General features: G+C 40.4%; 1 protein-coding gene across 8 annotated transcripts in view; it reads right to left on the reverse strand.

Annotated features, from left to right (window-relative positions):
• The window catches only part of PTK2 (protein tyrosine kinase 2), a 211533-nt gene that overhangs the window by 114011 nt on the left and 74019 nt on the right, over positions 1-23503 (reverse strand). For all 8 annotated transcript variants that reach the window (XM_023741606.1, XM_023741605.1, XM_023741602.1 and 5 more), the window contains 2 exons: positions 14021-14100; positions 11926-11988 (listed from right to left, as the gene is read on the reverse strand). In XM_023741606.1, the coding sequence (XP_023597374.1) occupies positions 11926-11988; positions 14021-14100 (143 nt within the window). The remainder of the gene's footprint in view (positions 1-11925; positions 11989-14020; positions 14101-23503) is intronic.

The raw sequence follows: 23503 nt of genomic DNA on the forward strand, positions 1-23503 counted from the left end.
CACGCACACGCACACACACACACACGGCCCCTCCCTGCTCTGCAGAGCTGTACCCCACGCACCAGGATTGTGTGCCTTCTCTTCACCCTGCACACCATGCTCGCCTCCAGTGCCCCCACCCCCCGCCCAGCCGCACCTGTGTCCCCCCCACGGCTACTATGGTGTCTCCAACCGTGCCCTGTCCTGCACAGCGTGCACTCACAGCCACACACCCACAAAACCGCAGGCTTGCAGAGGCCTGAGAGCTGCATATAAAAAGCAACTAAGCTCACTGTAAGTGAACTCTTACATCAAGGATGACTTTGTTGCTCCTCTGATAGTCCTTCTGAGAAAACGCTGGCCTTGTCTGTTGGCCTTGTTTAATCCTTTGTGAACTTAACTACTCAAATATATAAAGCCTGGGCAAAAAAGCAACCAAAACTAACTTCAAAATATCACCTAAGGATGCATCTTCATGGGTATCTGATCTTATGTTCTCTTCAGAACTGTAAGAATTGAGTATCTTCAATTTAAAAGTACTAACTACTGAGGTAGTACCTTAACTTCTAAGTTATACTCCAACCCTCTTGAAAACTGGTAACTGTTAAGGTTCTCAAACTTTAATAGAGATTGCTAGTTGCTCCTTAGCGACATTCCCCCTGGCCATCCCGGGTGATAAAAAGCTGTTTCTGCCTGGATACCAGAATCTACAATGCTACGCTCCTGTTGGGCAGGTGTGACTAGTCTGGACTGCTTCCTTCTTCTCATCTCTTTTACCCTCCAGTTTGCTCCTGGCAGTGTCAGCCCTCAGGAAATAAAGTACCAGGGATAAGGGATGCGGACATCACTGCCATGTACCTCTTCTTTAGCTACAGAAAAGGTCACTGGTTCTGCCAAGGCTGAGAAGCTAGGGAAAAAAAGGCTCTTCAGTTGATTTAAAGAAAAAAAGCAGAAGTTTCTAGTTACTGCTTTTCCTACTCTCAGAAGTTGAGCCTAACACTTCTCTCCATACTTCAAGTTATTTTGAAATGTAGTAAAGCTGAAGGGGTATTCTCCATTAGGCTGTAAAGAACCAAGATCTTTAAAATTCCTGGCACCTATATGTACCATTTTGTAACTTTTCTCCTCACTGGCAAGGAAAGAGAGAAGCCTGAAATAAACTAATGAGTAACAAGTAATATTTTGTATTCATGTATAGTATTTTCTGTACTGGGGAAATACAGAAACTCCTAAATGGCTCCCACTTACCAGCAAAATCCAGTGGGAAAAACAACGCCACCTCTCAAGGCGTTATGGCTGAGAAGGTCCCAAGGGATTCTCCCATGGCTGAATAAGCGCAGGACACATTAGTCATAGGATATCCCAAGCTAGTACCACTTCAAAAGCACTGGCATCAGCCTTTCAACAGCCCGAATGGAAGACAGAACAGAGTGGAACAGTATCTTCAAAGTACAGAGAAACTATACCTATCAATCCAGAATTGTTTACTGAGTAAAACTACCTCTCAAGAACAAGGGTGAAATAAAGATAACTACAAGATGATAAAAATTGAGAGCGTTTTACCATCAAAAGACAAATATAAAGGAACTTCGAAACAATATACTTTCAGAAAAAAGAAAATCAATACCAGAAGGACAGACTGGGAGCATGCAAGGATGTTTACAAACGTGAGGACATACTGATCCACAGACAGTTCTCCAGGACCCCCCAACCCCTCCCCAACACCCCTGGGGAGCACTGGAGGTAAAGAACACTCAATTGTGGGCAGCAAGGAACCTGCTTGTGGGATTCTGAACCTGAAGCTACTTGCAAGTTGAGGAAGGCGAACCTGGCACTCAGGTACTACGCTGGGGCCCTCGAGGGAGGCTGGAGTGGTACATTCCCTGGCAATCATCAGAAGCCACAGCAGCAGAAAATGAAGCCTTTTTGGAGCAAAATTTGCCTGTCTAGGTCCACTGGACTCACACGATCAAGCCACTTGTGTACTTGAAAGTCAGCATAACAGCAGAAATAGACGACCCCAGCACCCCAAGCTCAGTAGATGAAAGAGTTGTTAGACACAGAATATGAAGCAGCTATGCATGAAAAGCTTGAAGAAATGGCATAATCACACAGAGGAGCATATAACGAGAGGGTACCAGGAATGAAGAAACAGATTAGACAACAAATGGAACTTCTAGAACTGAAAAATGTAAATGGTGAAATGGAAAACCGAATGGATAAGGTATATAACAAAAAGACATCGCTGAAAAGAGAATTAAGGAATTAGAAAATGAATTCAAAGAAATTATACACATACTGCCACAGAGAAAAAGGGGGATAGAAAATATGGAAGTTGTTAAGAGATACAATGGACAAAATAGAAAGCTTGAAATATACGTGGTTGATAATTACAGAGATAATGGTATACATTTTCTAGACGAAAAACATGAATATACACAATCAAGATGCACATCTTGTTCCAACCTGGATTTATAAAAAGAAATCCAAGCCTAAAACATCACGGTGAAACCAGGAGAGACTAAAGTTAAGGAGACGAGTTTGAAAGAATGGGCAACTACAAAGGAATATCAACAGACACACAATAGTGTCTTTCAGAGTTGAAAAAAGATGATATGAACAATATACTGAAAGGCAAAGGATACCAGGAGGACAGTCTGAGATTTAAAAAAAATACAATGATAAATATGCAGGGATAGTTAAAAAAAAAAAGTATGAATAAAATAATAATAATGTCTAATATTTGGGGTTTAAGTACAAAAGGACAGAATTAAAATAATGGGGGAAATGGCGTGTAAGTAGAAAAAGAGAGTTAAAGTAGTCCAACGTCCCTTGTGTTGTTTGAGATGATTAAGATATTTTTGTAATCTCGATTTTGTTAATACGGAAGGTTAACGATGTAGGGCTAATTAATAAAAGACAAGAGCTTATAAATTTCTAAATCATTAGAGAAGAAAATCTGGAATAAGAAAACTAAGAAATAAACAGTAACAAAAATAGTTCAAAAAAAAACAGAAATAAAGGTAACACAAGCCAGTCCAGATATATCATTCATCCTAATAAACATAAATGTATTATACCAAATGTTAAGAGATTTATCAGACTGAATTTTAAATCCAGCTCTATGATATTTACAAGAGACACACCTAAAATATACGAACGTGGAAAAGGTGATTGTGAAAAATGGAAAACAAAAACCTTACAGATGCTTAACTAAAAGGAAAACAAATTATTAGACACAGAATCACTAAATAATGACAGATTAAATTTATCAAGCTGATAGAAATATTCAGTTTGTACGTACTAAATAAAAGAGCCTCAAAATATAAAGCAACAATTAACAGACCCACATTAAGAAAATGACAAAGCCACTATCACAGGGGAAGATTTCAGCACACCTCTTAACGACTGATAGGTCATCAGACAAAATACCAATGAAGACACAGAAGATTACAATAGACAATTAACAAGCTTGATTAGACAATACATTTTTTTCAACCACATGAAAAACATTTACAAAAACTGATCACATAACGTAAACACAGTAAAATGTTAAGAACAGTGGACTATAGGTGGCAGATACACGGGTGTGCACCGGACAGTTCTTTCAACTTTTCTGTATGTTTGAGACTTTTTCATACTAAAACACTAGGAGGGGCATCATAAGATACCAGCCCACAAAGCTAGTTTCAACAAAAGTCAAAGAAACGCTCACCACACACATCATGCCCTCTGACCACAATGCCAGTTAAGCTAAAAGTTCATTGAAAAATAGAATAATATCCACTCACTTGGAAATGTAAAAGCAGAAACAAAACCACAAAAGTTTTAGAACAAGCACTTAACAATCTCAAGTCACTGAATGGCTTTTTATCAGGTCGTGAAACTCAAAAGCCCCAACCAAGGTAAGTGGCAGATTTGACTCCATTAAAAAAGAAAAACTTCTCTATGATGAAAAGTCATATAAACAAAGTTGAAAGGCAAAGATGGACTGTGAAGGAGTACAAAGAATAAACATAAACATAGATTCAACATGACGGATCTCTCAGAGATTAGTAACAAAAACAAAAATATTAGAAAAACTAAGGAAAAACACAGCCAATTTACAAAAGGAATAGAAAGTGGCCCATATGTGGAGAAGTGTTTAATATCATCAATAATCAAATTAATGTAAATAAAACAAGCTACTGTTTGGGGGAAAAAATAGGCAAAATCGAAAAACAAAAGATGACAACACCTTATACTGTTGGTAAAAACCTGAATGTCCACCAATAGGTGATTGGTTACATATGGTATTTACACTCATTTGATGGGCTAGTATGATAGTGTACATTTATATTTAGTACAAGGAAAGACTGTCTCAACATAAGGTTAAATTTTTAAAAAGCAGGATGCAATAGAGAGGGTACAGAATTATGTGACTTTCATCATACTATGTACTGTATGCACGCTAGTGTATATATTTTTTAAACCTGTAAGGATGCTCACTAAGATTGTGAAAGTGCAGTAGGGAATTTTTGTCTACTGGTGACAGGAAAACTGGCATCGACTAAGGGTGATGGTTACACAACTTGACTAATGTAGCTGTCACCACTAAGAGCTGTACACCAGAAAAAAAGGGCAAACTGGCAAATAAAGCATTTTATATAATTTTACAACCACAACAGCAGCCAAAAAAAAAAAAGAAGGCTACACTTGTTGATACTACTGAAGCCCGTTGCCGTCGAGTCGATTCCGACTCATAGCAACCCTACAGGACAGAGCGGAAATGCCCCATAGGGTTTTCAAGGCTATAATCTTTAAGCAGATCACCAGGCCTTTCTCCTATAGAGCAGCTGGTAGGTTCAAACTGCCGACCTATCGGTTAGCAGCCAAGCGCTTAAATACTGCACCACCAGGGCACCACTGATGCTACGGAGGTACAACTAAACACTTAACGGGATTAGTCTTCTTGGTTCCGAGATTCAGAGTCATGGCTTCGTGGATCTACTGGCTTAAGATGTTTTTAAAGTTTCTGTTCTAGTTTCTAGTTGGTGAGTTGTGCCTGGGGTCTTAAAAGCTTGCCAGTGGCTAACCAAGATACAATAGGTTTCTATTTGCTTAGAGCAGCAGAGGAAGGAGGAGAGACCCAGGAGTCGCAGAAGGAAATGGACTGCAGGTCTAACTGCCTCCATGAACTAATTACAATTGCCTCCTTTGCCATGAGACCAGAAGAAATGGGTGGTGCCTGCCTACCATTACGGAACGTTTTGATCAAGGACCCAATAGATGGATCCTGATCAAAAGGAGGAAAATCGTGGTACAGAAATTCAAATTCAAATGGAAACTGGACTTACTGAATCTACCTAGGCTGGGGAAACCTCTGAATTTATTGTCTGGAAATAATCTGTAAACCTTTAACTGAAATTATCCTATGAAGCCATCATTAAACTAAACACCAGTTTAGCTCAATAAAGAATGTTTGCCTTAAGCATTGTGTTCTTATAAAGAATTGTTAAGTTCAAAATGACAGCTGTTAATGTAAAGCACAGATGTGAACTTTAAGGGGCAGAGAGTCTAAATTAATGGTAGTGAAACAATATGGGAAGAGATAATGAGAACGGTGACTCAGTGTGAAGTATGTAACCAACGTCACTGAACTGTACATGTAGAAACTGCTGAATGGATGTATGCTTGGTTGTGTATATTGCCACCAAAAAAAAACAAACACAGTTCCCCCAAAAAAGACTGTGAAAGTAGTTGTCTCTAAGTGATGGGATTTGAACACTTTTTCCCATTTAACAGCGTAGTTTCAATTTCCTAGAACTAGAATGTATTACCTTTGTAAACAAATAAATGAAACAAATTTTAAAAGGGCTCAAAATTAAACTAATAGATAACCCTGACAGTATGTTATATAATTTTTTGTTAGTAATACTCATTAAAAAAAATCTGTACAGTTTGGTTTTGATCCTGATGGATAAGCTCTCCTCTGGCTACAGCCAACGTATTTTTAGTATCACAGTCATAAGCAGTACATATCAAGCTCTCGCCACGGATTATCTCGCATAACTTGCAACAACTACCCAAGACAAAGGAAGGTATCAGTATTATCCCCATTTTACAGATCTGGAAACAGATCAAAAGATTTACTAATCCAGCGTTCATAAACAGTAGAGCCAAATGGTGGAGCTCAGATTTGAACCCAGATCGTCTGCTTCAAGAACCCACTCGGGTAATCTGCCTCTCATACAGAGGTAGTGTAGTAAAAGGCACAAATTTTATAGAATTAAAAAGAACCACTATAGGGAGGCAAAGCATAGGAATTTAGAAAGAAGTATATAAGATGAGAACAATAATATTCTAGAACTGTTAAGTCTAAGATCCCACCTTCTTTAAGTATGTTTGCTTACTTTAAATATTTTACATAGATAACTAATACAAAATAGTTATTTCAAAACAAAAGATAATTCAAATTTTCAACCATACCCTCTGAGAAGGCATCTAACTTACATAACCATGCTGCATCCATTTCTGTTTTAATCTAGTTAGTATTAACCACCAGCCCTTATTTACGTAGACTAATCCCCATGTTTTCCATTTCATTTGACCCCCACAAAAACTCAGAGCTTTTAAAGGCATGGTTTACCACTCCAGTTGTCCTCTTGTATTCGTCTATTCTCCTGTCACCTGAATTTTCATAATTTCTAGAAATAAGCCAAATTTTCACCAACTTTAGTGTTATTTTTGACTCTCAATTCAAACAGATCTTGAGCTCAAAAATCCTCTTCTCCAAACACACCCTCCACCACCCGCCTTGAGGGCTGTTTTTTCAATGTCTTTATTTCAGCTGACCGTTCCTGCTGCTAACAACACGCCGATCTTTTATCTATGGGATTTCTTCCAGGCATCTGTCTGTCTTCTGGTGACTCGGTGTTTGTCCACAGCACGCTGGGCTCTCTGTACTCATTTGGTCCTCCGGGTGCTCGTGCTAACTCCTTTTCTTTTCCTATCCTGACATCACACAGAGATAGGACAGAATCACATCATTGTTCCCCAGTCCCGCAACAGGATGGGGGTCCACAGTGGGCCCTGCAGGACGATCACGTGTTCTTGTTATCCTTCCACTTTGTGCCAGTCAATTTATAATCCAGCTCGCTGATTTAGCTCTCCTTCTTTGCCATAAATATCGAACACACATAACACCATTTGAGACCATCTGTAACTACATCAGGAGTCCCTGGGTGGTGCACACGCTGAACATTTGACTGCCAATTGAAAGGCTGGCAGTTCGAACCCACTCAGTGGTACTGTGCAAGACAGGCCTGGAGATTACTTCCAAAAGGTCACAACCTTGAACACCTTATGGAGCAGTTCTACTCTGCACACGTGGGGTTGCCATGAGTTGGACTCGACGGCAATAACAAAAACATAACTACTTGCTGGCTTTTTGTCTCCAATTCTCTCATGAGATTTATATTTAAACAAACTTTTTATTTTAGAATAGTTTTAGATTTACAGAGAAGTCATAAAGAGAGTACAGAGTTCCTTGTGTACTTCACACCCAGTTTCTCCTGCTGTTAACACCTTGCATTACTGTGGTACATCTGTCATAACTAATCAACCAACACTGATACATTATTATTAACAGATGTCACATTTTATTCAGATCTCATTAGTTTTCTTAGGTTTCCCCTAAGGTTTTCTTTCTGTTCCAGAATCCCATCCAGGACATCACATTACACTTAGTTGTCATGTCTCCTTAGGCTCCTCTTGGCTGTGACAGTTTCTCAGACTTGATTTTTGATGACTGTGATGGTTAAGATTGTGTGTTAACTTGGCTGGGCCACAATTCTCAGTGTTTATATGAGATCACCCCCACAATGGGATCAGCTTGAGTAGCCAATCAGCTGAAGGGAGTTTCCCTGGGCATGTGGCCTGCATCCAAATGTAAGTGGATGTTCTGGCTTTTGCCTTTTCTGGATCCTGCAGCTGGCTCCTGTTCATCTGACCTCCGGTTCTTGAGACGTGAGCCAGCAGCTTACGTGCCCATCTAGGGATTCATCAATCTTCACAGCCTGTGAGCAACAGCCCTGCTCTCTGACCTGCCTATCTTGGGATCACCAGCCCCTGCAGCTACGTGAATCAGGAGCAGCCTTGTGGTCTTGCCTGCTGATCTTGGGATTCATCGATCTTCAAAGCCTGTGAGCAAGAGCCCTACTCTCCGACCGGCTGATCTTGGGTTTGCCAGCCCCTGTGGCTACGTGAATCAGAAGCCTCTACCTTGATCCACAGATTTGGAACATTTCAGCCTCTACAATCACGTGAGCAGTTTCCTTGATATAAATCACCCTCTATATATATTTGTACTCTTTACTGGTTTTGTTTCTCTAGAGAATTCAGCCTAAGACAATGACTTTGACGTTTTTCCAAAGTAGTGGTCAGGTATTCTGTAGAATATACCTCAGCTGGGGTCTGTCTGATGCCTTTCACATGGCTAGATTGGGATTATGGTTTTTGGAAGGAAGACCATAGAGGTGAAGTGCGCTTCTCATTATATCATACTGGGGGACATAATATCAACATGACTTATTACTGTTGATGTTGAGCTGATCACCTGACCGAGGTGGTGTCTGGCACTTTAAAGTTACCTTCCCCCCCAGACCCCCTTTCCAAGCTGCAGTCTTTGGACGCAAGTCACAAAGAGCACCCCATACTGTAGGGGTGGGGTGTTTTGCTCTGTCTCCTTTCAGGAGGGGTCTGCATAAATTATTTGGAATCCTTCTGAACAGGAAACTTGTCTCTTCTCTTCCACTCATTCATTTATTTAATCGTTTATGTTAGTATGGACTCATGGATATTTATTTCATACTTCGTGTTATAATCCAAAACTATGTTATATATATTTTTCACTTTAGTCACTAGGAGCTTTTTCAGTTGGTTCCTGCATCCCTTTGACGTAGCCCCATCATTTTGTTTTTTGAGCGCTTCCTTCTTTCTGGCACTACAAGCAGCTCTGGGTTTACTGGGTATTCTCCCTCCTCAGTCCTAGAATCAGGTGCTTCTCCAAGGAGCCCTTGCTCCTTTCACTAGAAAATGGTATTAGAAACCAAGATCCAGGCACTAGGTACCATCAGAGATTTTTAATGCTGCTGGTATTAGTGGTTTTGTAATAGATGAAAAAAATCAACATGTCTCCTTCCTTCTTCACTTTAAAAAACATGGACGTACCTCCAGAACTGAAAATCAACACGTCCCAAACAACTTATCCTCTTCCCCACTAAGCATGCTCCTCTTTCTGTGAATGACATGATGGAAAACGAGCCAATTCCCTGGGTCCCTCCCTTTCCTTCTTTATTCAAATTTAACCAGCTACAACATCCACAGACCCTAACTCTTTATGTCTCCATTGCCACTTTTACATCTCCATCACCACTGGTACCATCTTTACCTCAGTCCCTCATTATTTCTCAACAGAAAGGAGAGATAAAACAGTTCCTTGGTTCCCTCTCCCATTTTTAACCTCCTTTACTAAAATCCTGACCTCACGAATATGGTACTCTAAATCACAGATCTCCTCCTATCACTATCCTGCTTCAAAGGGTTCAATGAGTCAACCCAAAACTAAAACCATTCCCAAGGCCAACTCTTCGGACAAAGCTTAGACTGGACTATGGGACATAGCCTGATGCTCGTGAAGAGTGCATCTTAGCTCAAGCAGATATATGAGACTGAATGGGCAGCTCTTGATCAGAGGTGACATGAGAAGGCAGAGAGGGTCAGGAGCTGGATGAACGGTCACGAGAAATCAGGGGTGAAAAGGAGGAGTGTACTGTCAGTATAGGGAGAACAACTGGGGCCACATAACAATGTGTGTACAAATTTTTGTATTAGAGACTAACTTGAATTGTAAAACTTTCACTTAAAGTACAACAATAAAAAATTTTTTTTTTAAAAAGGGTTCAATGAGTCCACAATGCTCAAGGACCAAGTCTAGACTCTTTCTGAAGGATGTTAACAGTCTGGTCCCTATGAGATATGTACGTCCCTATCTCTCACTCGTATGCACGGCGCCCCCTCCCCAACTAATGCTTTTCTGACATTACAAGTTTCTGGGCCTTTGCAAACGCTGATCTCTGTCCTGGAGTGGCTCCTGTGTCACAACCCCCACCCACCCACCTTCTGGTAGAGCATTTTCTTCAGGGCTCAGTCTAAGTAACATCTCCCTGCAAAACATCTCTTCCCCCAAACGCCTCGCAGACACTTCTACTTCACCTCCTAGCACATTCTTTTTTACTGACTTGCCCGAGAGTCTCCCTTCTGGCTGTAAGCTTGCTGAGGTGGAAATTTTGTCTTATTAATTTCTGAATCTCCATAGTTGGCTGACAAGGAACTCAGTAATGTTTGTTGCGTGAATTAATGAACATACAAATAGATGGACAAAGGAACAGATAATCAAGCAAATAACCACTGGGAAAACTATTCCTATGTTTCCTGAACTGCCTTTTGAAGTGAAGATGAATATCTAAGACAAGACTTTCAACAATTCCTCTGATTCTGATAATCTGTATTTTAAGCACTAGAGTCTAGTCAGGCTAAAGAACGTGGGAATATTAAATAAAAATCTAAACCACAGTGAATGTCGTGACTTCTACACCATTAACCGCTTAAAGGGCAGAGGAAATTCTAGCACAATAATCCTGCCTAGTAAGATAGCCTCATTTATCTCTGAAGGTTTTCATTTAACTCCAACCAACTGCTTTAGCCCTACCTAATCTGTTAGGAAGCACAGCACGTTGGGAAGGTATCTTCGTAAACAGAGAATGGCAAATATTTACTGAGTGCCGATCGTGTGCCATACATGTGATCAGCCTTATATGATACCAACATATAAAGTTCAGAAGCCATGTGATGGACTGGTTTCAGCATCATGAACTAGGACACTGCTGACCTCTGCCTTGGGTCACCCTCATTCACTTGTCACAACTCGGCCCACAGGAGGCTCGTGTAATTGCGAAAAATAACCACCTTAGATTTATTACTACTAGTAGTTACTTCCAATGATTCTACCTGCTTTGTAGCTATTTTCCAAAAACATTCACTTAGCTTTTTATCTTTAAATAGTCACACCCGTCCTGTAAAGTCTTATTTTCAAAATGATGGGTTACCGAACTTCCAGTGTGGCAGTGGTGGGACTGACCCAGCAAATCCAAATAAAATTTAAGGCCACAGAAGTCTTTCATGAGGCAGAGCGCAAACTTTCACTTTATCTTGCCAACATCTTCCAAATACCACAAGAATTTCCAAAATACTTCAGCTCATGTCAGAAAAAATAAGTGCTGGCAAAATGCTGTACCCCTCGTAATGAAAATAAAACTGACCTTCACCAGGATATTAATACCCATTGATTAGCTTCTGCTGAATCAACTATCAAAGAGATGCAGAGCAGGACTTCTAGCTTCCCAAATGTCAACAGTCTGATACATAAATTAATTTAGTTATCAGAAAACTTTTCAGTTATTCTACATTTTAGGATACATGAATAACGAGTAAATCCCTGATCCCTATTGTGGGGGGAAAAATCCTCAGTAAACTTATAAAGAGAACTATAAAAAGGATGAGATTACTAGCTAACAGTAGTTTACAGGCAATTCTAGAGTTCAATGTAACTTAGAAGTGAAACTTTATTACAGTATAATTGAACTAGAGACCAAAAAGTTTATTACATACATGTTAACATGTCAGAGACTCGTTAGCCTTAACATTTATCAACAAATCTAAATGGTTGCTAATACAATGATGTCACCAAGAATTTTTTCTTACAACTTTCCCTCTTCCATGTGTAAGTTTTAGAACAGATTCACTATTTAATGTTAAGTAAAGATAACCAAGCTAACAAAGGCTACAGTTTGAAGGAATGAGTTAGTTCTGAAGACTGCAGGTGTAACTCAGACGTGCAATACTCACTCTAATACTTCATAGTTAGACTTCTTCTCCAGTGCGTTGCCCCGCATCTCCCAGTATGATCGCCTAAAATCAGGAAAGACATAAAATTTTATGTATATAAATGATGTCTGGGATGACAAGTCTTAAAATGAAGGGAGGGGAGAGTTGCACCGAAATACTCTGTGGCTCAGCCACAAACACTCTGGGAAGCTATGACTGAAGAAAGAACGTGATTCACAACATTATTCCTGTGTCCCCACGAAGCAAACTCAGTCGGCACAGGTCTCGTCTCTACACAGCCATCTGATTCTCCCTTTTAATTTGAAACTGGCCCAGCTCTTGATAAAGATAAAGAATGAAATTTTGGGTTTAAAAGAGATTCATTACATCTGTTACCTCTCAAGAGACACAGTACATGCACACAAGACGTCCACCACCGCATGGGACTGTGGCTGTGGTCAGGCTTCTGCCACATCTGCTCCTGGTAACACGCTTTCAACGGCATGAACTAGTGACGTGAGATGAAGTCAGCAGCTAGTACACGCACCAGGAGGTGTCAGGCTCCTGCGGAGTAAGTGACCCCACAGCACATGCTGCCTATCCTACCATCCTTAAGGTTTACATCTGAGTTTCACCTCCTTACTCCTAACTGCACAATCGAGCAGTTTCAGGTTGTACCAGAATCCAGTACTTCCTATACAAAACCTGACATTAATGGATCTGACTGTCTCTTCAAGTATCTCACAAAAGGACAAGACTAGGCTTCAGCTGCCTTCTGATGTACTGATACTACAAATCATCTGAAATAATTTTACAGCAGAATGCATAATCAACGGACTTTGTTTTTGGAGGGGGTCTAGTTTTTCAAGCTTTTCCATTAGAGTCCAAAAATGTAATCAGTGACACCAAGCAGTAAAATGAGGAGAAAAGCGCAGAGGAAAGGAGGAGGACAAGAGGGGGTGGGGGGAGCTGAAGGGAAGGGAATAAAACCTAACGGGAGGGAGGCCAGAGCGGAAAGGAGAGGAAAAAGCTGTTAAGGACCAAGAGAGGTATGACTGCCATTCACATGGATCTAATGCTTCGAGGGTCCCTCTGTAGGTCTGTCTGTGGGAGGAGAGAAGGGCTTATGTCTCCTAAGCTAAAACTGAAGAAGGCGAGGAGATGAAGCAGGAACGTAAAGCGACCAGTGAGAGACAAGTTTTGTTACTGGAAGATATAATTTAAGGCTGAAAACAAGCTTTAATGAAAGGCTGAAGAGGATACTTGATACCCCATTGGGTCCTGACAGGAACTGTTATTTAATAGCCGCCTTCAGGATAAAAAATAGTTACTTTGGGGAAAATTATCACTGTTTTGAGTAAACACAATCAAATTTTACCTAATTTAACCAACTCATCTTAAACCTGCAGTCCAAGGTAAATTTTAATTAAAATTACATCTGATGAAGGTAAAACTTTTTTTTAAGTCAAAATTTAAAATGATGATGTACAAGGTAATATATGATAAATGGAGCCCTGGTGGCGCAGTGGTTAAGAGCTTGGCTGCTAATCTAAGGGTTGGCAGTTCGATTCCACCACCTGCTCTTTGGAAACCTTATGGGGCAGCTCTACTCTGTCTTACACGGTCACTACAAATCAGAACTGACTCGACAGCAACGGGTTTTACATGATAAATGGTGAGAAGTGTTATCAGAGACAAGACGACTCGTGTGGTTCGTGTGGTGGCCACTGGTCACATCTAAGTTTAAATTTGAATTAAAGTGTACTCGCCACATTTCAGGTACTCAGCATCCCCCCGGGGCTGGCGGTTGGCATGTGGGGCAGCGCAGGCGCAGAACATCTCCATCCTCACAGGAGGCTCTATCGGGGAGCAGTGCCTTAGATGCTTACGCACTTGCTCTCTTATAAATCATTCCATTGTAAATACAATGCAAACTCATTTAAAAAGATTTCCAGAATTAGCAATGTGAGCATAATTGATCATCTGGTCACATTTTTACTCAAATTTCATTCAATACTTTACTGATAATCTTTATGCAGAAAAGGATAATACCTGGATAATTTTCAAAACCAGTGAACAAATGGATAAATACCTCAAAATCTAGTTGTCACCTTACCGTATTTCTAGACAACCCAACTTCAGAGCAATTTCCTGGTCCACTTGATCAGCTAACTCTAACATATAATCGCTCTTCACCTACAATACAAACGAATGGGAAAACAATGCTGTATTAAAATAACGCATTTTAGAGTCAACCACTCAATAAATGTTTACTGAGTGCCCTTTACATGCCTTAAACACACTGTGTCAATAATTATGTAGGTGCTGGTGATATAAAAATGAGTAATAGAAAGAAAAAAAGGAAGGAGGGAAGGAAGGACAGGAGTAATGTATCATCTTCAACATCATTAAGGAGGACTAGTTATACTAAAGAAGTCAAGTTACAGTCAACATCATCTATGGCCACTTAGACAGAACATTACGAAACAACACTGTCGGATCACAGGTAATGTCAAGCCGCTTTTTACGCTTCCCATCCCGTCAAAAGTTAAAACTGGAGCAAGGTCTCCATTCCTGTGCAAATTTGCAGCAGGTATGTTTTCTGAATTTAAACTATAACTCCAGCAAGATTTTTCAGGCCTCTATACAAGTGTGAAGAAAATTTACATATTTCAAAATCCATTTGACTGTGCAGTTGAGGTGCTTTCACCTAGCCGTCAACTGGAGTAATTAATCTGCAATGTAATGGCGCGCTAAAAGGCAAATATCAAGAGAAGCATCTAACAGAATTTATAAATGCCTTTCAAGCAATGAATCTACTCAGTTAAAATCGTATGCTCCTGAACTGCTAGCAGTATTTGGCAGTACACATAAGTATAAAGACATTTTCGAAGATGAAATGCAAACAAGATGTTTGCAGTGTAAGTAGGTTTATTATTGGACTAAAATGCAGAAAAGGTAACTCAAGATACATATTTGTATATGGCAGAGAAATACCATAGCTGTTCTGGCTGTAACATTCAATGAATTTTAGTTGATGGTCTGGTGTGGACTTCAGTGAAACCACTGCAGTGTATCAATTACATGTTGAGGTAAATGTATCACTACAAACTTGTCTTGAAGACTAATTACTATAATTTCTAAACATTATTCAGAGGTGGGAAAAAGTAACCAAACACTGTATTTCATTCATGAAAACTGAATTAATTGCACAAATAAAAAGAAGGGAAAAATTCTAATTTAGCAATCTTTATGGAAATTGCACTTATTTATGAACCTGAATTGAAAGTTCTAAGACTTGCTCTCCTACAGCTTCAAGCTATTCCTCTTGGTGGTTATACTCAGAGATGGTATAACCATAAGCTTGAAGTACAGTCATGGCGATCAATGTATTCTCCAAAATGCATTGAGATGGACAAAACCATGGCAACACGTTGACTCATCCCAACTTGTCCTCACCTGAATCCTTGGGCCAGCTTCCATACTAGCAGGGCTGTCCCCAGTCAATCCAACACCTCCCCCTGTCACCTATGCTCCAGAGATGGTGTTATTGGAAACCCTCTGAACACCCAATGAATGCTCGGGTATTTTTCTTCAAGAGTCAGTGTTCTTTTCCTTTAGAAAACATTTCTTCACTACCTCTTTTCCCCTACTAAATCCCAGAAGAATTAACTGTTCTCATTTCTGTAATGAAAAAAACTGTATCAAGCATTTACACTGTACATACTCAAGCACAGTGTTAAGCAGATCTGTGTGTAATACCTCCGTTGGTCCTCACACGACTGTGACTTGGGTACCACTGTATTCCTACTTCACAGTCACAGGGGAGTCTCAAAAGAACGATGATGATGACAGCAGAGAACGGGGATCTGGCAGGAGCCAGGCACTGTACTGAGTATTTCATGTACATTATTTCTGATCTTTACAATGACTCTTGCAGGTAGGTCTTATTAGCCCTATTTTACACATAAACATCTGTAGAGTAAGTTTACCCAAGGTCAGACAGCAAGTGTGAAAGTCAGGATTCAAAAACCAGCTCTGTTAGTCCCTAACATGGAGGCTTCTGCTTGTACCTCCACCTTCTTGGGAACGCTCTGGAGTAGACCCACGAGATATACATGTGGCCGGCTCTCTACTGGAACGAAGATGACCAATGAGCAGGGACTACACGTGTTCACCCTTGTATCCCCCGTACCTAACGCAGTGGCTTTGAGTGCACCTGCTGGTTCCCCTACCACTGCCAACGTGTAGTATTCGCTTTTTATACCATAAATGACTGCTGCTTCTTAACTCCAGGCCCAGGAAATTTAAAAGATCCTCTCAAGAAAAAAATCTCTGGAAGCAGTTCTTTAAAAAAAATTAATTTGTTTCCATGTCAACGTCAATTTCCTACTAAAAAAGGGTATGCATTTGGACTTCCTTCTGTGGGCCAGTACTGCATTTATAGTCATGAGGTTTTTTTCAACTTACTGGACAATACAATTAAACACAGGTTTGAATATAAAACAGCTCATATTCTCCAATAGAAAATATTAACCTTAGATTACTCCACAATTTATGGCATAGTCAATTTGATGCTCTGGCTACCACATGAGATTGTATGTTTTATTTTGGTCTCTTCTGAATATTTTATCAGCTATACAAATTTATCCACTAGACCCAAAAGTTCTTGGTAGCAAGTGGAAAGAGGATGAGGCTGAAGTCAGACACACAAACAGGAAACTCACTGAGTATATAACCACTTAGCTGGGTAACCCAAGGCAAGTAACTCAAATCTCACAGCCTCAGTTTGCTCCACCATAAAACAGTCTTCCCTGGACTTTGCCAGATGGCAGAGTACAGGTTCTGATCTATGCAGAAGGAATTCAATGACACTTCCCAATTAAAACGAACTTCTCAATCTTTCTCTTGTATACCTAAGCTATAAAAAATATACATAAATGTACATATTAAGGATCATGCTATCTTAACAAGGCATACGCTTTTCACAGTTATGTCGCTTAACACAGTGCTGAACAGTTTTTCATTCACTGATTTACTCCACATTTACTGAATGCCGGCCATGTGTCAGGACATGGTAGTGAATAAAACCACATGGGGGTGAGGGTAGGGTGTCAGGTAGTGATTAAGTTCTACAGAGACAAAGAAAGAGAATGTTGCAATTGAAAATAAGTGCCCACGAAAGGCCTCACTGAGAAAGTGGCACTTGAGCAAAACCTCAGAGGAGGAGGAAGAGGAATCAGCAAAGGGCGAGCCCCAGCGCACCTGCGAAGAGGTGCACGCCCAGGGAAGTGAACAGGTGGCACAAAGCCTTCTGAAGTGTGGCACACCTGGTTTGTTAGAGAAGAGCAAGAATTCAAATGAGAGGTGAGAGTAGCACCCCATCACCCAAAGAGGCAACGGTGGGTACACCCTCATTTGAAAGGATTACTGTTATGTTGAGGACAGACTGCAAAGGGCAGGGACTGAAGCCAGATGACTTGTATGACAACATGTGTTTCCACTGGCTCTTGTTCTGTCCATTCATCATGGAAAAGTAACCACAAATCATACTACACAAAACTGAAGAATCCCAGCTACACAATAATTTTTTACAACAAAATTTGTTACAAAGTATGTTGTTAAGTGCCCTGGAGTCAGCTCTGACTCACACAGGACCCTACAGAAAGAAACACTGCTCAGTCCTGCACCATCCTCACAATCGTTGCTATACTTGAGCCCATTGTTGCAGCCACTGTGTCAATCCATCTCGTTGAGGGTCTTCCTCTTTTTCGCTGGCCCTCTACTTTACCAAGCATGATGTCCTTCTCCAGGGACTGACCCCTCCTCATAACATGTTCAAAGTATGTGAGATGAAGTCTACTTCCTAGAATCTCTCGCCATCTGTGCTTCTAAGTAGCATTCTGGTTGCACCTCTTCCAAGACAGATTTGTTTGTTCTTTTGGTAGTCCATCGTATACTCAATATTCTTCGCCAACACCACAATTCAAAGGCATCAATTCTTCTTCAGCGTTCCTCATTCATCATACAGCTTGTGCATGCATACGAGGCAACTGAATACACCCTGGCTTGGGTCAGGCACACCTTAGTCTTCAAGGTGACATCTTCACTTTTCAACACTTTAAAGAGGTCTTTTGCAGCAGATCTGCCCCATGCAGTGCATCTTTTAATTTCCTGACTGCTGCTTCCATGGGTGTTGACTGTGGATCCAAGAAAAATGAAATCCTTGACACCTTCAATCTTTTCTTCATTTATTGGTTCAATTGTAGGATTTCTGTTTTCTTCATACTGAGGGCTGTAGTCTCTGATCTTTATTAGTAAGCACTTCAAGTCCTCTTCAGTTTCACGAGCAAGGCTGTGCCATCTGCATAGCGCAGGTTATTAACGAGTCTTCCTCTAATCCTGATACTCCATTCTTCTTCGTATCGTCTAGCTTCTCGGATTATTTGTTCAGCATACAGATTGAATAAGTATGATGAAAAAATACAACCCTGACTCATACCTTTCCTGACTTTAAACCATGCAGTATCCCACTGTTCTGTTCGAATGACTGCCTCTTGATCTATGTACAGGTTCCTCATGATCACAATTAAGTGTTCTGGAATTCCCATTCTTCCCAATGTTAGCCATAATTTATTATGATCCACATAGTCGAACGCCTTTGCATACTCAATAAAACACAGGTAAACATCTTTCTGGTATTCTCTGCTTTCAGCCAGGATCCATGTGACATCAGCAATGATATTCTTGGTTCCACGTCCTCTTCTGAATCCAGCTTGAATTTCTAGCAGTTCCCTGTTGATACACTACTGCAGCTGCTTTTGAATGATCTTCAGCAAAATTTTACTTGCAGGTGATATTAATGATATTGTTCAATAATTTCTGCATTGGGTTGGATCACCTTTCTTGGGAACAGGTATAAATACAGATCTCTTCCTGTCAGTTTGTCAGGTAACTGTCTTCCAAATTTCTTGGCATAAACGAACGAGCACGTCCAGTGCTGCATCCGTTTTTTGAAAGATCTCAACTGGTATTTCGTGAATTCCTGGAGTCCTGTTTTTTGCCAATGCCTTCAGTGCAGCTTGGACTTTTTCCTTCATTACCATTGGTTCCTGATCATATGCTACCTCCTGAAATGGTTGAACGTCAACCAATTCTTTTTGGTATAGTGACTCTGTATTCCTTCCATCTAATGTTACCTGCATAGTTTAATATTTTCCCCATAGAATCCTTCAGTACTGCAACACGAAGCTTGAATTTTTTCTTCAGTTCTTTCAGCTTGAGAAATGCTGAGCGTGTTCTTCCCTTTTGGTATTCTATCTCCAGGTCTCTGCACCTGTCATTACAATACTGTCTTAGTCATCTAGTGCCACCATAACAGAAATATCACAAGTAGATGGTTTTAACGAAGAGAAATTTATTTCCGCACAGTCAAAGTAGGCTAAAAGTCCAAATTCAGGGCATCAGCTGCAGGGGAAGCCTTTTTCTCTGTCGGCCTTCTTCTCTTCAGTGTTCCCCTGGACTAGGAGCTTCTCCGCACAGGGACCCCGGTCCAAAGGACGCACTCTCCTCCCAGCCCTGCTTTCTTGATGGTATGAGGTCCCCTGTCTCACTGCTCACTTCTGTCTTTTATATCTCAAGAGATTGCCTCAGGACACAATCCAGTCTTGTAGATCAGGTCCTGCCTTACTAACACATCTGCCACCCATCCTCCCTCATTAACATCATAGAGGCAGGTTTACAACATACAGGAAAATCACACAGTACCAGGAATCATGGCCTAGCCAAACTGATACACACATTTTTTCGGGGACATAATTCAAACCATGACAAATACTTTACTCTGTCTTCTTGAGTTGCCCTTTGAAATCTTCTATTCGGGTCTTTTACTTCATCATTTCTTCCTTTCACTTTAGCTACTCGACGTTCAAGAGCAAGTTTCAGGGTCTCTTTTGACATCTATTTAGGTCTTTTTTTCTTTCCTGTCTTTTTAATGACCTCTTGCTTTCCTCATGTATGATGTCCTTGATGATATTCCACAACTTGTCTGGTCTTTGGTTGTTAGTGTTCAACACGTCAAATCTATTCTTGAGATGGTCTCTAAATTCAGGTGGGATATACTGACGTCATACTTTGGCTCTCGTGGACTTGTTCTAATTTTCTTCAGTTTCAACTTGAACTTGCCTATGAGCAATTGATAGTCTGTTCCACAGTCGGCCCCTGGCCTTGTTCTGACTGATGATATTGAGCTTTTCCATCATCTCTTTCCACAGATGTAGTTGATTTGATTCCTGTGTATTCCATCTGGTGAAGTCCACGTGTATAGTAACCATTTATGCTGGTGAAAAAAGGTATTTGCAATGAAGAGGTCATTTGTCTTGCAAAATTCTATCATGTGAACTCCGGCATCATTTCTATCACCAAGGCTGTATTTTCCAACTACCAACCCTTCTTCTTTGTCTCCAACTTTCCCATTCCAATCACCAGTAATCATCAATGCATCCTGATTGCATGTTTGATCAATTTCTGACCGCGGAAGTTAGTGGCAGAACATTGTCTGATAAAGTTTCAGAAGATGAGCCCCTCAGGTTGGAAGGCACTCAAAATACGACTGGGGAATAGCTGACTCCTCAAAGTAGAGTCGACCTTAATGACGTGGATGGAGTCAAGCTTTCGGGACCTTCATTTGCTGATGACTCAAAATGAGAAGAAACAGCTGCAAACATCCATTAATAATTGGAACGTAGAACGTACAAAGTATGAATCTAGGGAAACTGGAAATCATCAAAAATGAAATGGAATGCAAAAAGATCAATAACCTAGGCACTGGTGAGCTGAAATGGACTGGTACTGGCCATTCTGAGTCAGACAATCATACGGTCTGCTATGCTGGGAATGACAAAAGTGAAGAGGAATGGTGTTGCATTTATCGTCAAAAACAACATTTCAAGATCTGTCCTGAAGTACAATACTGTCAGTGATAGGATAATCCATACGCCTACAAGGAAGGCCAGTTAATACAACTACTATTCAAATTTCTGCACCAACCACTAAGGCCAAAGACGAAGAAATGAAGATTTTTACCAACTTCTGCAGTCTGAAATTGATCAAACATGCAATCGGGATACACTGATAATTACGGGTGATCGAAAAGTGAAAGTTGGAGATAAAGACGAAGGACTGGTAGTTGGAAAATATGGTCTTCATATAAAGTGTATGTATGCGTGCGTGCGTGTGTATCTGATTCATCAAACTCCAAAAGCATCGTTCCTTTATTTCTTGGAAATCTTCCCGACATCTTCTAATAAATTTCATCAAAATTTTTGAACATCAGGGGATTAGCACTAATAAGTTAATTCTCACCAATTAAGCCATTCAAGAGAATGAATTTAAGCACCTAAGGCATGAATCTTACAGTGCTGGGGATTCAATGGTGAGGAAGACAGACTTGCTCTTTGCTCTCACTGAATGCACACTCTACTGGTGGGTGCAGGAGATCAGAACAGTTACAACATGATGCAGATATGCTATGTAGGAAATATTCAGGTGCTGTGGAAGGCTTTACACAGCAAGCGCCATCTAAGCTAAGAGCTGAAGAGTGAGTGGAAGTTATCCAGGTCCGGGAAAGGAAAGGGCGCCTGACAAACGACTGTGCAGGAAACGGTTAACTCAGCAGGCCTGGGTTACTCAAACCCCTCACACTCGAAAAAGGTCTATTTTTAGGGATGGCTCTTAGCCACTTACAGAAACTGAACTCTTGAAATTTTCTGTCTGATAGGGGTGTTTTTGCATACCTGAAGCCTTGGGCCACATGGAACTGGTTTGATCAGATAATTACACTAGCAATGTGATTTCTGACAAACACCTGCTTCTCTCCGGGGTCTGGAGCTTAAACAACTGAGACAGGTCACGCAGGTGCTGTATGCCTATGTGAATGACACCCAATAAAAATGCTGGACACCCAGGCTCGGGGGAACTTCCCTGGGTGGCAACACTTTGCACATATCGTCACACAGTTTCTGGGGAATGAGCACATCCCATGCGACTCCACTGGGAGGTGACATGTGGACGCACGGGCCTGGTTTCCCCCGGATTTCGCCCCACACGCCTTTTCCCTTTGCTGATTTTACTCTGTATCTTTTTGCTCTAGTAAACCATAACCATAAATAGAACAACTCTGAGTCCTGTAAATTCTTCCAACGAATCACTGAGCCTGAGGGTGGTTGTGGGGACCCTGAACACGGAAGTGTTTCTGGAAGAGTCTGGCAAATGCCTTGAGGTAGACTAACGGCAATTAAAACATACCTGGAGGGATCAGAAACTATGAGAAAATGACCCATTGCTGCCTTCCTATTTCTAAAGTCTTTTACACAGAAGGATGATCAAGAAATATGGGTTGAATAGTATATATATGACAGAGTTTAGCTAAGTCCTCATCTACCATGAGTGTTTCTACTTGAATTACCAAAAAAATATAAAAATGAAAATTGGAGAAGTGTACATTAAATCTATTTAAAAAGTACAGAAACTCTCTCTTCTAGTAAGTCAGACTTAGACCTATATTTAATTTTACCTTCTTTCTGGAAAAGGGTAGCTGGTAATTTCCATATTAAAAATGTCAGATCTTAAACTAAAATTTCCCACTTAGAGTTGCCATTTCAAAATATGTTTTAACTTGCAGAAAGCTTCAAGGCCAAGAAAATAAGAGATAATACAACTGCCTGAATGAAAATATGTAAAAATAGAAAATAAGAATAACAATAGAAAGACGGATCAACAAGAAATAAGTATGCCCAGGCACCTCACATTTCCCCAGGCAAGTTGAAATTCTATACCACAAAGTTAAGCTGTGGTTCTAGACTGAGTATCTTCTTAAACTTCCTACTGGAACCCTTTCAGTCAAACAAACCCTTGATAATATTACATTTAATATTTTTTTTAAGAGCCAGTGGATGGATCTATTCACCTAAAATCTTAAAATAATTGTAGGAGTAAACAATGATTACACCTTCATTTCAAACCCAGGCTTCTTACAAGTTGGGAGATTTCAACACCAAAAGGTTTCTATACAAATTGAGCACCATCACTGCACATTTCATTAGTCTATCGACTTCTTGACAAAACAAACAATCCTTCAAATAATGGCCACCACCATTTGTCAAAGGTTGCCAATCAAACACTAACAACTTTAACAAATGAAAATTGAGGGAAAGAGGAATAAAATATGGTATGGCAAAGAAAAAAGTCTACTTCAGGGAATACACATTTTTCTTGCTTTCTAATGAGCTATTACTTTTATCATCAAAAATTATTTTTACATACTCCTGCTCTACAATGGACAGTGTTGTAACAAGATTTGAGTTTATTTTTAGAGTGTGCTGATTAGTATCTTTCAGAAAATCCTGAAATGGGTCAAAAGCATTCAGTGAATCACTTGAGATTTATCACACTGGTGGTCACATTTAGGACACCTTCTAGTCAAACTACATACGTCCGAAACAACACTCTCTAACAGTAACCTAACGTTCCAGCACAAACCCACCTACTGACAACTCACTAATCCTCTCTAACAGTAACCTAACGTTCCAGCACAAACCCA

This window comes from Trichechus manatus, unplaced genomic scaffold (assembly GCF_000243295.1).
Source record: "Trichechus manatus latirostris isolate Lorelei unplaced genomic scaffold, TriManLat1.0 scaffold00185, whole genome shotgun sequence".
NCBI classification, from domain to species: domain Eukaryota; kingdom Metazoa; phylum Chordata; class Mammalia; order Sirenia; family Trichechidae; genus Trichechus; species Trichechus manatus.